The following is an 18,393-nucleotide window of genomic DNA, read 5'->3' as shown; positions in this document are numbered from 1 at the left end:
GTGGTGTTTGCCCTTAACCCCCTTCTCCGGTTTTTTTTTTTTTTTAGTTGTTTTGTTCTTTTTTTGCTTTTAGGACAATATTCATCCCCAACGGCCGCTAGCTGCGGGCTCCAGGCAAAGGCAGCTGGCTGCGGGGGGCGTGGCCCTGGGCGGAGAGAGGGCGTGGCCTGGGCGGGCAAAGCGAAGTGTCTCTGCCCTGGCCTCCCTCCGCTAGGAAACCGTGGCCTGCGACCAAGGCTCCTGTTCCAGCTCACGATTGGTCAGCCCGCTCGCGATGCTGATGCCTAATTGGCTGAGACGAAGAAGACTCAGAGGTGGTGGTGGTGGTGTGTAGATTTTATTCTTTGCCTTTTTTTTTCCTTGAGGCGGCCGCTGCTCTGTGGGTTCCTCCTGAACTCTGCAGCCTTTTACTCTCTAACACCGTGCTCCCCATCGTAATGTTTAATCCCACCCCGAATGATAACTGCATTTCTTTGTCCTTCTCCACCTCCATGAGGTCAGGACTCGGGGTTTCTACCGCTCAGTAGTGTAGCCCCAGTGCCTGCCTTATAGTAGGTGTATCAAAAACATTTGTGGATTATATTAATAGAAATGGTGCACGTGGGGTTTTGGAGCTATCTTTAACGCTGGCAACAGTCCTAAGGGGAAACAGAGGTACAGAGATTGCAGGAATCACGGGCCTGATTGTGGTTACATATAGGCTTAATATGTAGGCTCCAGCTTTGTAAACAGCAATGCCCTGTGAGGTATCAGAACCTGCTTCTCACGTGTCCAGTGTTAGACTAAAGCAAGAAGAGGGTCGCACTATGAGTTATTTCATTGAATGTGCTGTCCCTAGCACGGCGCTTCGCACCCCTCCTGTCTCCATGCTAAGATCGCAGTGACTGCTCAGCCTCTCCCTTCACGGAAACCCACCTGCTTGACACAGGCCACATTGTCAATCTCTGACTGTTTGGGCATAGCACGTGTGTACCCAGAGGGAGCCACAAGAATGATCAAACCACGAGCAAGTGACATGATCCTAGATACGGATCTTTGGTTGGGATGTCCTTGGAGAAACCCTGAAAGGTCTTTTTGATTGAGGAGTGAGTAGTTTCTGAGAAGAGATTGAGAAAGGGCTTGCCTGACAAAGGAGTGTGTAGGAGGCGCTGCTCATAGAGTTGGATCGTGGTGGGTTAATGGACCAGAAAAATGCTCCGGGGAAACCTGTTTCCTATATAGTGTGCATCCAGGGGTCGGGATTGAGGAAGGCTGGCTTGGTGCCTGATGAATGAGTTCTTGTGTCCGTGACTTCACGTGCCCTTCTTATAAGAACACCAGTTGGTAGATTTAGAGCCCACCCTAATCCAGTGTAACCTTATCCTAGGTCAATTAAATCTGTGAAGACCCAATTTCCAAACCAGGCTCATTTATATTTTTCTTTTTTTTTTTTCTTTTTTTTTTTTTTTTGGTTTTTTTCGAGACAGGGTTTCTCTGTGTAGCCCTGGCTGTCCTGGCACTCACTTTGTAGACCAGGCTGGCCTCGAACTCAGAAATCCGCCTGCCTCTGCCTCCTGAGTGCTGGGACTAAAGGCGTGCGCCACCACGCCCGGCTTCATTTATATTTTTCAACCCACAGGCTCCTTTGGGTCTGTGAACAGTAAGCGCAGAAGCCCTGAGGCTGCTGGGGACAGACTCCCCTCCCAGCTGCCTACTGCTCTCTTGGGCTTAACCTCCTCCAGCTCATTTCTGATCCTGGCCCCTGGTGGCCACAGCCTACCCAGAGTCCAGAAGAGAGGCAGCCCTCTAAATGCTAGGAGTTCACAGGTAGACCTTCCAACCAACCATGTCCAGCGTGGTGCTCTGAGCAGGGCCCCACTGGCCCATCCTCCCACACACATCCCCACTGCCTCCTTCCCACCCCCACCCCATCCAGAGATGGACAAGGACAATGAAAGCTATTTCACAAGCAGCTGGTGATTAATCGCCAAGTTAATTAAAGAGGCTGTAATTGCACTCCTGTTTCAGAGGTGGGGATGATGTCTTGGGTAGGGATGGGTGGTCGGCTTAGGTCTCCCTGAGAAGATGGAGCCAGCAAGGCAGGAAGAAAAACAAGTGGTATATTCTAGAAGTAGATGCTTCCACCGTAGCTGAAATGTTTATTTGACACAGTCGGGCGGTGAGCCTAAATGTTTATGCTTGTCTCTGTACATTTCCACGTCTTTGAAATATTTCATTAGGGATGAGGGGGGAAATTCGCCAAGGGGAAGGCTAAGTATTTCTAAACTCTAGTTTCAGATTTATAAATGACCTCAAATACCAGTGTGCCTCGATTTACACAATGGAGAGGCCTTTAAAATTATGTGCAAATCGAATCCCGTTTGCCTGCCCGGTACATCTTAAGGCTGCTGATGCTCCGTCTTCATTTCTGATTGATTTTCCCTGGCAGAGGCGCCAAATTCGTTGCTTTAAGTGTCAGGCTCTCTCTGTCAAGTAGTTAATGACCTATAAAGCACTTAAACCATACTGGAAGAGACGCTCTTTGGAGGCACCCCACTGTGTCCCCTCTCCCATTGTCAGTAATCACCCCTCATTTATTTGCTCTTATTGGTCTGGAATTTGCTCTTAGGGTTCCCTAAAGCAGAGCCCTCCCTCCAGAGAGGTCCAGCTCTCTGGGATCTCAGATGGGTGCTGAGGTCCAGGGGCTTCTTCAGCAGGAGTGCCTTTCTTTCTCAAGTGCCTTTTCCTTCCCCACCCCAGGGGAACTTGGCCATTTAACTGTTCCCCGCCACCTCTCCATTTCCTTCTCCATCATGCTCCAGAGATGGTACCTGTCTTTAAGCCTCTAGTGAATTAGGGAGTAAGAGAAGACGCCCAAGGTCAGAGTGAGCAGTGTCTGAGGCAGAGATGGGCTCCAGAGCCAGAGTTGGAGCTTAGGAACATCCCTAGGCAGCAGAGCCAGGCAAGCCATCAGCCACTGGGTGAGAAGACTCAATGAGCCCCAGCCAGAAGGGAAAACACATTTGCTTTCTGTGGCTGTTATTACCAATTCCACAAACAAGGCTTAAAGAACACACGTTCTTTTTATAGTGTAGGGAAAATCCAAAGCATTTTCAACGCAAAGAAACCAAGTGCACAGCCATACACCTCCTGACCAGGTTTTAAGGAGAACCCCTTCCATCTATCACCCTTTTCACCTTTGAGATTCACCTTCCCTGGCCCCGGTCCCTCCCTCCATCTTCAAACCCACTCTCCCACTCCACTTTGCCTCTTCCTGAGCCTATAATCAGCCCATGTATCATTCTCATAAAGACATTTGTGACTCTCAAAATCCCTGTGTCTCAAGAGACTTAATCCCATCTGCCATGTAAGCAGCATCACAGGCTCCCAGGGGAGACATCTTGGGAGGGTACAGAGGGCTCCTCAGCAGAGTGGTCCAGATCATGGGTTGAGACTCATGCTGGGGTTAGATACTTAGCTGCAACACCCAATAGGTAGACTGTCTTGTACGACTTGTTTTATCTCTTGTAGCCTCAGTTTCTTCATTGGTAATATGGGATTGGTGCTTGCCACGAGATGGGAGTTCAGAAGACATTTGACTATGAGGTAGAAGGAACTTCGTGTGCCAGCGTTGAGTTTGAGAGAGGCCCTTCTGAGGAAGGACAGAAGAGGAGGAACAGGCCAGGCTGGAGTGGAGAAGGGCAACATCAGCTTCAAGGGAAGAGTGTGTGCACTCACCTTACATGCATGAACAAATTCTGTCCTGCGGGTGATGGACAGGAGACACACACAGAATGTGTCTAAACAGAGGGGTGGTTTGGATTTGTGTCTTTAATCCCTCTCCAAAAGCTTTATTCTCTCCAAGTGTACAGTTCAGAGGTCTTCAGCATACAATACAAGGCTGTGTAAGTATCATTACTGGATAACTCTAGAACATTCTTTGTTTGTTTGTTTGTTTGTTTGTTTGAGACAGGGTTTCTCTGTGTAGCCCTGGCTGTCCTAGAACTCACTTTGTAGACCAGGCTGGCCTACAGAAATCTGCCTGCCTCTGCCTTCCAAGTGCTGGGATTAAAGGCGTGTGACACCACTGCCTGGCTAGAACATTCTTATATAAAGAAATCATATACTCACCAGGAATTCCCTAAAGCGGGATGATATAGGGAGGAATACCCTAAAGGTCTCTATGGTCTTAAATCTAGAAAGAAGTCAGGACAGCCTGTGCCTGCAGTGTGGAATAGTAATGCAGTCTCAGGGGTACACTAGCCTGGCCTGGACAGTGCCTCCTTGACAGCCCCCACCCCTTCTATTTCCTCACTTTGACCTTTGACACAGAGATAATCTACCACCCCAGACACACAGGCCTAAGGGAAGGTTCAGAACGGCATTATCTAGCCACAGTAAATTTTTGTTTTATTCTACTTTTTATCTTGAAGCAGGCTCTTGTGGACGTAGGTTAGCTTCGAACTCACTATGTAGCTTACATTTCCGATCCTCCTGCCTCTAGCTCCCAAATGCTGGCACTACAGGTCCCACCATGCCTGGTTTATGCAGTGCTAGGGATTAAACCCAAGGCTTTGTGCATCCTGGATTCTACCGGCACAACCGCATCCCAGTTCCACATTTACCAGCTTTTTTTTTTTTCTTTCTGAATCTGGTACCCTGGTTCTGGAGCATGGCCATTTCTCTAGGGCTCAGCTGTTCATCAGAGAAGCCAGCAGTTCCCCTGGCTTCACCCCCAGTACACAATAATCAGAGCGACTGCCCACAGAGGCAGTTGGCCCAGGGACTTCTGCAGAATGGTGGTGGGGCATGGCTGGATCCTGACCGAGCGGCTCTGAGCCTCCCACGCCACTCTGGGGTGGCTGTGGGCCTACTAGAACAAAGGGGATTCCAAAAGGGTGTCTCCAGGTTCCCACCCTCTGCCCCCTGGCTTAACTTGGTACAGCTGATAACTCAGAGAATCCTAAACCCTTTATGCCAAGCAAGCCTGGCCTCACCTCTAGGCAGGAAGAGCGGCCATCTGGTGACAGTCAGGACCTTGCTGAGCCGTCTGAGGCTTCCCCTGGCAGTGATAGGGGCTTTTGGGAGCAATTAACAGAACCACACTTGCAGGCCTCATGGCCCCTGATCTGGTCTGTGAGCTCACATCATCAGAGCCTCTCGTCAGCTTACAAGCGCTGCTGGCCTGTCCTCTGTGGCTGGACCTAGGGCTACCAAGCAGGGAGGTAAGGCCTCTGGAACCCCTGCATGTTTATTGCGGGGACTCGTTTTTTGGTGGCGTAGATGTCCCAACACGCCCATCTCAATTCTCATAGATGTAAAACGGGTTACACTTCTTCATGCATTCGATTTCCACTTCCTGGAAAAACAAGAAAAAAGAAAAAAAAAGAAAAGGAACAAAACCGTTCTCCTTCTGCAAGAACAGGCACTGAGGCAAGCACAGGAAAGGACTCATTTATTCTTTAAGCAAATGGCTCTTGAGTATGAGTCCAGGCGCAGACAAAGAGGCACAAAAAAGGTTTCTCTGCACTGGAATGCTTAGGACCTCCTGGGGGAGATGGATGTGTGTGAACTGATTTAATATGAGGTGAGGAAGAAGGAAAGAACCACCTGGTGGGGGGAGGGGCTTAGGGAAGCTCCCTGTCGAAAAGGGGTAACTGAGCATCAGGCTCTTCAAGCAAGGATGGGGTGAGGGGCCTTGGCAGAGCATGGGGGCACACAGAGGTGCGGAGGTGGGCATCTTTGAGCAGCAGCTATGCCACAGGTCAGACTTGAAGTGAATTTAGGCCAATGACAGCTAGGATAGTCAGGATTTTTTTTTTTTTTTTGAGACAGGGTTGTGTATAAGTAGGCAGGCCTTGAAATCACTATGTAGTAGAAGACCTTGAGTTTCTTTAAAAACGTTAAAAATCGTATTTATCAAGTGTGCGTGTGCAGATGTGAGTACTCCACATCACACATACACATGGGGGTTGGTCCCAGGATAATTGGTGAGAGTCAGTTCTCTCTTTCTGAGATGCAGGTCCCAGGATGGAAATTCATGTCCTCAGCCTTGGCCAAAAGCATCTTTTCTCACCAAGCCATCTTATTGGCTCAGATCTAATCTTGAACTTCTGGTCCTCCTACCTCCAATTCCTGAGCCCTGGGACCACAGGTATATGTATATTGTCACGGTACCTGGAGCCAAACCCAGGGCTTTCTTTGTACATGCTAGGCAGGCACTCTTCCAAACGAGCTACACCTCCCAGCCCAGGACCATCTTTTCTTATCCCAGTCCCCACAGAGATCCTGGAACACACTTAGATCTGACACTTAGATCTGACAAATATTGAAAGAGTGATGGGTGGAAAGAGAACTGAGTCTGGCAGAGGAATGAAGCCTTGGTCTCACGCTGTCCAGAGGCCCAAGTGAGTAATCCTTAGCCATGTCCATATCTATTCCTCCCAGGACCATTCTAACTCACAGAGCCATCTATCCCCTGTGTTACAATGAATCTGGCCATGGAGTCCTGCAGGCAATGAGCTTGCGATGGTCAGATTTGAGCTATAGAAATATTGATTGGATGCAGGATCGGGGAAGGTCTGAAGAAGAGGCCAAAGGGACAGAGGAAATGGAACAGGGATCTGATCTGAAGAGGCAATCAGTCCCCAGATTATCTCAGGCCTATCATGCAGGGGCCATGTTCTCATGCAAGGCAAAGAGCTTAGCCAGAATCCCATCCATAGAGACGGAGGATGCGAATGAAGAGTCCAGAGAGCAGAAGCCAAGATTGCTGGGCCCCTGAAGGCCCACAGATTGGTATAATAAAACCCACCCCAAACATCAGGCACTGTCACTTGCAAAGTAAGTTTCCAGGCAATGAGAGGGTTGTAAAGGCAGAGCAGTGCCAATTACAGCACCATTATCCAGGATTATGAAGCTACTGAGAGGTGGCTCACACTACAAGGCATGTCGTGCCTGGGAATTTCTAGGGCATGCCTGGGATCTCAGTGTCCAAGCTGCCAGGTATAGGCTGCTAGGCAGACCTAACTCTAGGACCTGCACTGGCCTGCCTCTATTTTACCAAGAATGTAGATTCCATGGGCTTCTCCAACATCGCATTCCTGGATAGCTCCTTCTATTCAGCCCCTACCTATGGCTTCACTCCAGATCGATGGAGACATGCTCACATTTGGAGCCAGTCCAGAGTTGCCCTATCTCCTCTGGGCTCATTCGTATGTTTCTTAGTTTCTCTCAACAATAGTTTCTGCTCTGGTAAGCCAGGGAGATCAGCCTCTCTCCCCACCCCAATCTGCAGGTCTGTTTTCAGAATTCAAAATGAGAAGACATTACAGATAAAAAAGTTCAAAGACAGAAATCAGTACAGTCTCCATGCCTGGGCCTGACAGTGCCTACTGACACAGTAAACCTCTACCCTGGAAGGAATCCCTTTCGTTCCTACAGAGAGGGTTCAGCAGGTACAGTCCAGGTGGGGGTTGGAGGCTGTTACCTGTGATACCTTACACAGAGGTTGTAAACAGCCTAAGAGGCCATTGATAAGGGCCTGATTAAATTAGGACCATCCATCCTTGTGTCCTCTGCTGTAATTAGAGTCTGGCTGCATCCACACACTGTCTTGGGCAGATCCCCACGTGGGGCTTTGTGAGCAAAGCCAATGCAAACAACAGCTACAGACTGACTGCACAAGCTCTTCAGAAACCTCCCACAAACACCCCAGACTTCCTCCGTCCAAATGTACAGATGCGATAAAAGCCATCCCAGCGGCCCCGGTGGTAATCCCTAGGGAGGGGATTCAGATGGAGGCAGGAAGGAGGCAGGAAGGTGGCAGGTGCATCAGAGCAAACTTCACCTTGTTGGAGTTTAAATGTTTCACCACACTCTGTGGCTGTGTCACCTGCTTGTGTGCGCAGTGAGCATTTCGATGCCAAGTGCAGAAAGCAGCAGTTAACCAGCGCTCAATCAAGGCTCGGGGGCCGTAATTATAACCACAGTTCACAGAGGAGTCGGTTCACAGTCTGCAGAGGTTCACAGAGCCTTGTGTCAGTGCCTCCAGGACTGGGGTGTAGATTCAGGGACAAGGCCCCTCCAGTGGGCAAGTGACATCCCCAGGCAGTTAGGAGGGGCAGATTGACGTCACTCAGCTTGGCTGGGCTGAGGCAATTGCCCACCTCTCCTGGAAGAGCTGTCTGCCAAGAAAACTATTGAACTACATAAAAATCCATCCCCGAAGTCCCAGAGGCATCCTTAGGCTGGAACACGGCCTTTAAATTAGATGAAGGGGAAAAAAGGCAGGTTTTGCCTGTAACTCGATTTCAGGTTAGTAAGAACTAGTGGTCAAAGAGCTGAAGCCGCCCCCGCCCCCCCCACAGCGGCCACCCACTAGAGTCCTGTGATAACGACTGTGAGGGACACTCTAGCCCCACTAAGAATCACTGATAACAAGCACATGTTCCCATGGAAACTGCTGCTCAGAATCCTCTGACATTTTTTTTTCTGGGGGAGGGGGGCACACAGTTCCTATACCTAGTTCCTGTGTTCGGTTTTTAGAGGTGATTTTCTTCTGTAAAGATGGAGGGGAGAGAGCTGGCGACAACTGAGGGGGCAGGCAGGGGCCGTCAGATTCCAGCCACTTACTACTCTTGGGAGAGGCTGAAGGTACGGAGCCTGAGAGTGCCAGAGCCCTTGAAATGTTCCTGATGCCCTAAGACACTGAAGAAGCTAATAGGCAGCAAAACCTCAGAGAGACAGCAACCTGGACCAGAAAAAAGATGGAAATTCCTCCAGGCAGGGACGAGGATTAGATCCACCAAAGAGACAGTCATATCAGCCTTCCTTGCCAGTCCAGGGCTCCCCTTCACCTCCCCCATCTGGCCAGCCTCTCTTGAGTACTCTTCCAGATGGACCCCTTCTAAGGGATGCTTGCTAGACTCAGAACCACCCCTCCCTCTGCATCCCTCCTCCTATCTCCAGTCTGCCTCCTGAGAGGGATGCTTCTAGTTTTTTTGTTTTTTTTTTTAATTTTATTCATTTTACATCCTGACTGCAGTTTCCCCTCCCTCCTCTCCTCCCAGTCCCTCCTCCACTCCTCCTCTGTTTCTCTTCAGAGAAGGGCAGGCCTTGATGGATATCAACCAGCCATGGCATATCAAGTTGCAGTAAGACTAGGCACCTCCTCTTCTACTAAGGCTGGACCATGCTACCCAGGAGGGGGAACAGGTCCCAAAGGCAGGCAACAGGGTCAGAGACAGCCCCTGCTACAGTTGTTAGGAGTCCCCACAAGAAGACTAAGCTGCTACACAACAGTTAATACTTCTGTTTTTCTAAGGAAATCTGTTCTCTATCTATCTATCTATCTATCTATCTATCTCTGTCTGTCTGCAGGCTCTGCCCATTGCTCTAGCAGTTTGATTTTCAAAGAAACACCCACTCACCGACTGACCCTCAGCAGGGTTCAGGGACCTCCGCACCAGCCTGTACTTCAATACCCTGAGTGGTCTGGGTTGTGGCTGGAAACTTAGGCTAAGGCAAGCAGGCAGTGACACTTAGTCAAGTCTGAGCTGCTGCTAGGAAGTGGACCTCCTAAGGGAGGTCCTATGGCCACCCAGCCTGCCTCTCCTCTCCCTTCCCACTCAGAGCCTCTCCCCAAGGGGTTCACATTCAGGGGGGTCCCTTCTTCGTCACTGCCATCTGCACCCCTCTTCCTTGCATCAGGGAAGGCTCTCAGGGCCGGGTTGGGGGTGGTACTGGGTGCTTAGTCTTCTTTGTTGACTACTGAGAGCCCTAAAATATTCTTCCCCACCTTCCCTAATATGGAAACCCTTCTTATATCCCACCCTTCACCCCAAACTGTCCTTCTCTTCCTCTTTTCCTTCCCAGTCTCTCTTCTTGATCACCAGAGCCCTGGGTAATCTCTGGCCTCCCCACTGCGCATCTTTAACCCCACCACTCAGCAGCCACCACTCTGGCAATGTCTGTGTCTCCAGGACAGGCAATGGGTCAGTCTTCCTGGGTCTTCAGGAAGCTGAGATTTTATTCCAAGTAAATTAGAAACCACGGAAGGTTTTTTCATGGGAAAGGGACAAGACAACGCATGTTTTATCAGGTTCCTCCATCTGCTTTGTAGGGAAGAGGCAGTGGGAACAAACGGGGTGGCTGCTGGGAGACCTGGGTGCTTCGTCCTGAGCCAGGGCACAATATGAAGTCCCATCTGGCTTCCCTCACTCCCCTGGAAAGGGTTAAAAGAAACCTGAGTCCCAGCCAGGTCATCCAGAGACTGGATATTAAGCTCAGGAGGTAGGAGAGGAAACGGGCAAGTTCTTGCTGGTTAAGGTTTTCACCCCAGTGCGCACTAAGCGCTAAGCTTCATCTCAGACCTCTGGAGCCGGGAGCCTGGAGGCAGCTCTGTGCCAAGCAGTTCCCTGTCCTCACAGCCCAGGAATTCATCAAGCCAGCCTCCAGGAGCACGGCCTTCATTCATCCTGGCAGCCTCTGAGGAGCTCTGATTGTTGGATTTTCTAGAGGAGAGCCTGGAACTAGGCACGTAGGTGACAAGCCATCCACTGGGCCCAGAAAAGCCTGGCGCCACTGTCCAAGGACACGGGAGCTTCTGACCATCATGTCCTGAAGCATCTGTGCCTTCCTCTGCACCCCTCTGCTGCTCAACACTGCTCGGGCCAGGCTAGGTGTGTCTGCTCGTGGACACCTCCGTGCATGCGGATTTTGGAATGAGAGCATCTCAGGAACTTTGGAAGCAGCCTGGGATAGGGGAGGTAGATCAGCCTATCTTCCACAGCTAAATTGGAAGCTCTGGGAAAGCTGAAGGAAAGGCAGGCTAAGAGGAGGGGAGTAGGGTAGGAGAGGAGCCCTTCAGTCCCTGTCTTCCAAGGAGACAGCTTCCTTATAGGGGTGTCTGGAGAGTGAATGAGGGGTCCCCTGAATGGGTTCCTGGAGGGCCAGAAAGGCTGAGCGGCATTGGGAAGCTTTGGTCCACCCTGGCTCGAGTTTCTCCAGCACAGAGACTCGCCCATTTACCCAGGGGTGGCCCAGCAGCAAGCCACACAGCTGAACCACTGAGGAAAGACAGCTAGGTTGCTCTGTCTTCAGGGGAGGCGAGATGGGCCAAAAGCAAATTAATAAAGACAGAGGAAAAGGGCATGAAACTGCAGGTGGTGGGGTCAGAGTAGGCCACAAAGAGGAACTGGGAGAACTGGGTCTAAGAGTAGAATAAGGAACAGACACCTGTAGAGCTTAGGGTGAGGCATGGTGAGGTGTGTGCCCACACAGGCTGATGGGAAACTAGTTCAGGGTTCTCGTTGGGGGAGGGGTGCTCCGAGATTCTCCTATCTCACCAGCACGTATGGAACCTCCCTGCTCCTGGTCCTGGCTCATCTCCACTTGTCACATCCACAGCCTCCATATCTGGCCCTGGGCCAGCCAGCTTTGGTGCAGTTCTTTGATGCCCGTTCTTCATCTCTCCTTAGCCAGTCCACTCAGCATGTGCCCACCTTGTACAAGCCTCTGGGCTAGCCGAGGAGCAGGAGTGACTCAGTGGCCAGGCAGAGCCCTCACAGGGGTCCTGCTATGTCCTCACAGGACCGTCTGCCTGGGGACCAAATTGGGAGGCCGATGCCACGACAGCCACATACACAGCTCTGCAGGGGTGGCAGTAAGGGGTGAAGAGGAAAGAGATGCAATCCACAAGAGCCCCGTAGGACTGAGGGCCACTTTGTCCATGGAGAAATGGCCAGAGGAGGAATGGCTTTCCTGATGGAAGGAACAGCCTGGGCAAAATCCCAGAGACATTAACAGTTCAGGCTGAGATGCAGAATGTGAGAGCAGACCAAGGCCAAGATGGGGAAAGCCCTGCTGTGCAGGTAAGGTGATGATGGCCTGTCCTGAAGGCCCTACTCCTGACCCAAAGCAGGTCCTTAGACAAGAGCTGTGGCTCTTGGGTCCTAATTCAAGACAAGTCTCGGAGCCTGTAGAACTTCTAGAGATTTTCATAGACAAGGTTAAATTCGTTGTCATCCTCAAATCTATTCAGCTTCTCCTAGGAGAGGAAGAGAGGGAGAGAGGGAGGGGAGAAGAGAGGAAAATATTAGTCAGGAAAAGAACAAATGTGAACAAATGTTTGTTGAGTTGAACTCACTGTGTAGCCCAGGCTGGCCTTGAACTTATCCCATCTTTCTGTCTCCACCTCCTGAGTGCTGTGGGGTGGAGTGGGGAGGGGTTATAGGCATGAGCCACCATGCCTGCCTTTGAATTTGTAGTGATTTAGTTTTGGTCGAGGGGGCAGGCAGAGAACTTCCCGAGAGTCACTTCCACAAGAAACATGGCCTTTGTCCCCAAACCCACCTCGTCTCCTGACATGCCTCTCCATACCTACCCTCCACCCTCCAGTTACACCAGGCTACCCCTAGTCAGCTCCTCTAGCCTCTCCCTCATGATTTTCCTTTGGTCCGGAATGTGAGAGCCATGTAGCACCTAGCTACCAGAATTCATCTTACGGGGTATACTTCAAGATCTACCAGGGGTAGTATAGGGGGCAGAGGAGGACACTGGGAAGAGAGGAGGGAGGGGAAACTACAGCCAGACATATTTATTAATTAATTAATTAGACCAGAGAGCCCTCCCTTCTCCTCCCCCTAAGCTGGCCTTTCCACAGGACCTGTCCCTCCGGCCTACCAATATCTCTGCATGCCCTCTGAGTCAGTAGTTTATTCCTGCAGAGTAAGCTCTCAGAAGGCAGGGTACCTCACCTTCCTGTCTAGCACCCCAGAACCTAATCCTGTATAGACAGCGACTGAGATGGAACCCATATCTTCAGTGGTCCAGGGTGGGAGTGCTTTCGGTTAGGGACTAGTTCAGGGTTTCTAGACCTAGAGATTCAACCACAAACACTTCCAGCCTGGGCTGAGAATGGCAGAGCACCAGATTTTGTACTCCATGAAGCTTCTCCAGCATGCTCACAGACCACCCACTTTGCAGGCCTCCCACACCAGCTGGACCACACTGCTGCCCTGTAGAGTTCAAAGCTCCAGTGCTCATCATGTTACTCCTGGATTCTGGTAACGCTGGTAGCGCAGGTCAATATGACTCACCCACTTTACAGATGGGCAAACTGAGGTTTAAGAAGGAAGTGTTACTAAGGAATGAACCCAGGGCCCTGTTATAATGGCCGTCTTGAGCAGGCCAGCAAGAGCTGGCACTAGCGCACATATGGAAGCCTTATGCTCTCACCTGATTGAACAGTGTAGTCAACTGCACAGTGCTCACCAGCGTTAAGTATAATCACCACCACGCTGTGTGAGTGCACAGTTGGTCCTAGGTAGCCCTCTCAGCACAGTGATCTGTCCTCCCAGCAAGTCTGGGAGGTGAGGGTTACTCTGGCTAATCAGATTACAGGCCAGGAGACTCAAGCACAGAATGATAAATATCTCCTCCCAGGCTGCACGCACCAGGCAGCATCCACCAAATTCAAAGCTCCCAGTCCTCTAGGCCACTAGGGCAGCTTCTGGGGAGGGGGACATTCAACTTCAGGTGGTTCAATTCTCTGGTCTATTAAATTCACATGGCATATACATGGGTCAGAAGGAACAGAAGGAACCAGGCTCCAGGGTCCCCAGCCCCAGGGCATACCTTGGTGGCTGGGCTTTGGCTAAAGACAGGGCTTCCAGTCTCTTCCTTCATACAGGCGTAGACCTCCGTCTCTCGACGCTGTAGGGACTACAGGAAATAGGGCACCGGGATCAGTGGCAGGTACAGAGAAAGGCCGTCCCCAGGTTCCTGGAGCAATCCTTCCTGCCTGTTGTTAACCTGATATGCTGTGGAAGCCCAGGGGAGGACAATGCCCCCACCACACACACACACACACACACACACACACACACACGCACACACTGCCCCCATGCTGTGAGCAGTCACACCATTAAAACTGTCAGTCATAAGCCACCTAAGTCCCTGTCCTAATTGTACGAGCTGCTTCTGTCTGTACCTCACAACTTCTCTTCAAGCACCACCATCAACCCTGGACTCTGTCCAGACTTGCACCTGGCTGGTGAAAGGACATGCCTTTTTTTTTGGACCACCTCTGCTGGTCCTTAGGTCCCTGAGGCCCTAGCAGTGGGGATCCCTCTGCATAACACTCAGGTCCCCTGCTGACTTCAGCCCTCACTCACTCCCTGGTTCAGACTCTGCCTGTGAGATATCCATCCACCTTCCAAGTCTCCTCTTACTCATCACCCATCCTGGGCTCACAGACATCCGAGATACCCAAGAGAGGCTCTCATTCCTCATCCATCAATCCTATGCCTCGCTGGAGGAATCCAGAATCGAACTCCAGAGCCCAGTACATGCTTCTCTCTCCCAGTCATTTCCCTTTATCCCTTCAGCCACCCTCTCTGGCTAGCTAAGCTCCACTTCTAATGGAAATGCATGCTCCCACTCTCCCCTCTGACCACCTGCAAATCCATGACCAGAGAGAGAACTTCCCCTGGGGCTCTCTGTAGCAGCCCACTCCCCAATGCACATCCATAACCTTCAGTCTTGGGACCCTCCTGGGGATAGGGACCATGCCTGGTTTGTCTCCTAACTCTATAGCTGGACTTGGCACACCAAGAATGCCGCCAAATGAGAGCTGGCAAGGGAACACCTTACTAGGTGTTGTGGGACAGTTTACTTTAGAGTCTTTAGAGACCAAACCACAGATTCCAAGATGGTGAGAAGAACCAGGCTTTGAAGACAGACAAGACCGGGTTCGGTTTTTGGCTCTGATATCTGTAGCCACGGGAAGCTTCTTTGTTTCTCTGTGCCTCAGTTTCCCCATTCACAAAATGGAAACTATCACATCTGTCTTGCAGGCCCAACACATGAATAAACATGAGGTTGCACATAAGGAGCCTTGCACAAAGTTAGGCAAATAGTAGTTGCTTAATATACAGTTGCTTGATGGTCACTAGGGAAGGCATAACGTTCCCCTTCTCTGCGACCCCAGCTGGGGTGTATCTGGGCTCTAGAACAGAGCTTGCAACGGCCCAAGCAAGAGGCAGAAGCATTCCCTTCCCTGGTGTACTTGTCAGATGGATGCCGGCTTGTTGCCAAGGAGGCGGTTTCCCTGGCAACAGTCAAGCAGGGGTTGGTGAGGCAGGCTGGAGAGACAGGTGGTGCTCAGAGGCAGGAGGAGGGTGGAGACGTGGGAGGGGAGAAGGGAAGAAAGCACCCAGAGGTAGCCACGCATGAAAACCCCTGTAATAAGCCATTTGGCACTTGGGAGACCCTAACTTCAAGGGCATCAGACATGGGTGGTATAGATGTCCTGAGGACTGTTCACAGCGTCTCTGAGCCAGAGACAGGGTGGAGTCTGCGAGAGGATTTTCCAATTTGCCTCATTTCCAAGGCCTGGTCTGACAAGTGTGGGTCTCTGTGCCTGTCCGGAGCCCTGGTCTCCTCTCAGCACACAGGACGGGACATGTTGTCCAGTCACACTGTGACCTTTTAAACCCTCCTCAGACCTGACAAAGCTGGACATCACAGGTGGTTCCCTCTCATGTGTCCACTCTTAGGGGCTGCCCCAGCAGGTGCAAGCCCAGAGAAGCCAGGGACGAAAAACTAAAACAAGGAAGGGCACCCTGTTCCTGGTGTCTGTGCTCCAAAAGGCAAGGGTGGCGCTCACTTAGCTGTGGCAGAGTGGAACCTTTGCTGGTCCTGACCTGCTGGCTATATTTGCATTCAGGGTATGACCTGCCATGCAGGCTGGGAAATGCAGGGTAAGGCCTTGTCAGCAGGACATTTCTGAACCTCTGATCCCGCTCTGTCTTCCTAGCCTTCCTCAGGAATGGGATCAGGGATGGTGGGAGAAGCTGCCTGCCTCAACTCTGCACTGCAGGGCCACACTGGATTAGACTGGGCTATCTGAATGTCTCCACGCTAGGGCTCTCCTGGGCTTGGCTCTCCCTGGTCACTTGTCTGTCTCAGGTCCTATAGACAGACCTTTTGCTTCCTATTGCCCAATGAGCAGTTACAAATGCTCATTAGCCTGGTGGGAGAGTCGAGGCTAACCTCTAGGTTGCTTGGGACAGTGCAAAATCAGCTGTCTGAACCTGGGCCACATTCTCTGAGAGCATTTGGGCATTGAGGTCACGGGCTAGCTCTGAGGTCACAGTTTAGAAAGGAAGAGCATTCAGTAGAGAAAGAGCATTGCAGTTCTGGGTTGGGGACCTGGTACATTTGAAGTCACCAACCCACTTCTGGGGAAGATTTTCCCATCTAAGTGCTAGAAAAGTCACTTCTGGGGTGCTGGAGAGATGGCTCAGCAGCTAAGAGCACTGGGTAGCTCTTCCAGAGGACCTGGGTTTAATTCCTAGCAACCACATGGCAGCTCACAACTGTCTAGAACTTCAGTTCCAGGGCATCTGAAACCCTCACACAGACATACACGCAGACAAAACACCAATGCACATACAAATAAATCTTAAGGAAAAAGAAAAGCCACATCAGCGAGGACAACAGTGAGGCACTGGAGGGGACACTGGGCCAGGCAGAGCTGACAGGAGATCTCTAAATACTGCTGACGCCCCACACTGGCTATGGGCATTCACTCTGCCCTGTATCGGGCCTCATAACCAAAGATATTCTGGAAAGTCAGAGCAGACTTCAGGGTGCTGGGCTTGTACAGGACTAGGAGGGGGGGTTGGGGGGGGGAAGGGATTGTAATCATTTAGGAAAAGGAGCCAGATATGAAGACATTGGAAAGCCATGAGAGAGGTCAGAGGAGGTTGTCATTTATATACTATACTATACTATGCTATGCTATGCTACATTATACTATATACTATAGTATAAAGTATACTACATACTACATACTACATACTATATACTATATACTATACTGGAAAGGGCTATCTCAGGAGAACGCTGGTATAGGAAGGGCCTCTTCGATAGTCGGCAGTGACAGCTCAGAGGCTATAAACAGGGATGTTGATGTTGACCTTGGGTGGGACGGGAACTTATAAAGGGTGTGGTGGTCTCAAGAAGTGCTGCTCCAGATGTGGTGACAAAGGGAGGGAGGGAGGGAGAGAGAGAGAGAGAGAGAGAGAGAGAGAGAGAGAGAGAGAGAGAAAGGGAGAGCACGGCATGGTGGCGTATGCCTTTAATCCCAGCACTTGGGAGGCAGAAGCAGGTGGATTTCTGAGTTCGAGGCCAGCCTGGTCTACAGAGTGAGTTCCAGGACAACCAGCGCTATACAGAGAAACCCTGTCTTGAAAAACAACAACAAAAAAAAAAAGAAAGAAAGAAAGAAAGAAAGACAGACAGACAGACAGACAGAAAGAAAGAGAAAGGAAAGGAAAAGAAAGAGAAAGGAAAAGAAAAGAAAGGAAAAGAAAAGGAAAGAAAAGAAAAGAAAAGAAAAGAAAAGAAAAGAAAAGAAAAGAAAAGAAAAGAAAAGAAAAGAATTGCTTTTCCATGTGCAGGAATAGGAAGGGATTGGGACTTGAGCAACCTCATCCTGCTCAGAGACTTGAACATTCCTGACAGCCCTACTATGGTAGCTGCTCAGGGTACTTACATGGTGTCTGTGATGGTTTGTATATGCTTGGCCCAGGAAGTAGCACTATTAGAAGGTGTGACATTGTTGGCATAGGTGTGTCACTGAGGGCGTGGGCTGAAGACCTTCACCCTAGCTGCCTGGAAGTCAGTCTTCCACTAGCAGCCTTCGGATGAAGTTGTAGAACTCTCAGCTCTGCCTGCACCATGCCTGCCTGGATGCTGCCATGTTCCTGCCTTGATGATAATGGAGTGAACCTCTGAACCTGTAAGCCAGTCCCAATTGAATGTTTTCCTTTATAAGAGTTGCCTTGGTCATGGTGTCTGTTCACAGTAGTAAAACCCTAACTAAGACAGTGCCCTCCTTTCTCTTCCTTCACAGGTCCTGCTCCCAGTGTGACGACTCCTAGAAGTCCCGCTCCTTTCCTCATCTTGTAAGGGTTTCTCTAGTAAGACTGCTGCTGATTAGTCTCCAAGTCACCAAGGTGCTAAGCAGAGGGTGATTTATCAATGGCTTAATGCAACAGCTCTGGCTGCTTCCAGGCAGAAGACAGACAAGGATGAACATAAGCACCTGAAGAGAGAGCAACAGCAGGAACACCACCAAGAGACAGGAGAGGCTGAAACAGGGAAAGCTACCTACGTATGCCTGAAGCAAGGCCGGCCAGTGGATCAGATTAGGTGATGTGTCTGTTGGCTAGTCTTAAGTCAATTTGACAGAAGCTAGAGTCTTCTGAAAGGAGGGAACCTCAATTGAGAGAATGCTCCAAAAGATCCAGCTGTAAGGCATTTTCTTAATTAGTGATTGATGGGAGAGAGCCCAGCCCATTGTGGGCGGGGCCATCCTTGAGCTGGTCGTCCTGGGTTCTACAA

The 18,393-nt window shown here is 50.5% G+C and overlaps 1 protein-coding gene across 3 annotated transcripts in view; it reads right to left on the bottom strand.

Annotated features, from left to right (window-relative positions):
* Window positions 1–9,949: 9,949 nt before the first annotated feature.
* Window positions 9,950–18,393, bottom strand: part of Nfam1 (NFAT activating protein with ITAM motif 1) — a 35,343-nt gene continuing 26,899 nt past the window's right edge. For all 3 annotated transcript variants that reach the window (XM_021183261.3, XM_021183262.2, XM_021183263.2), the window contains exons 5-6: window positions 13,618–13,704; window positions 9,950–12,028 (exon numbers count right to left, since the gene is read on the bottom strand). In XM_021183261.3, the coding sequence (XP_021038920.1) occupies window positions 11,969–12,028; window positions 13,618–13,704 (147 nt within the window). In that variant the 3' untranslated portion in view covers window positions 9,950–11,968. The remainder of the gene's footprint in view (window positions 12,029–13,617; window positions 13,705–18,393) is intronic.

This window comes from Mus caroli, unplaced genomic scaffold (genome assembly GCF_978045245.1).
Source record: "Mus caroli unplaced genomic scaffold, Mus_caroli_1 scaffold_16, whole genome shotgun sequence".
NCBI classification, from domain to species: Eukaryota; Metazoa; Chordata; class Mammalia; order Rodentia; family Muridae; genus Mus; species Mus caroli.
This window is presented reverse-complemented; position numbering and strand designations above follow the sequence as displayed.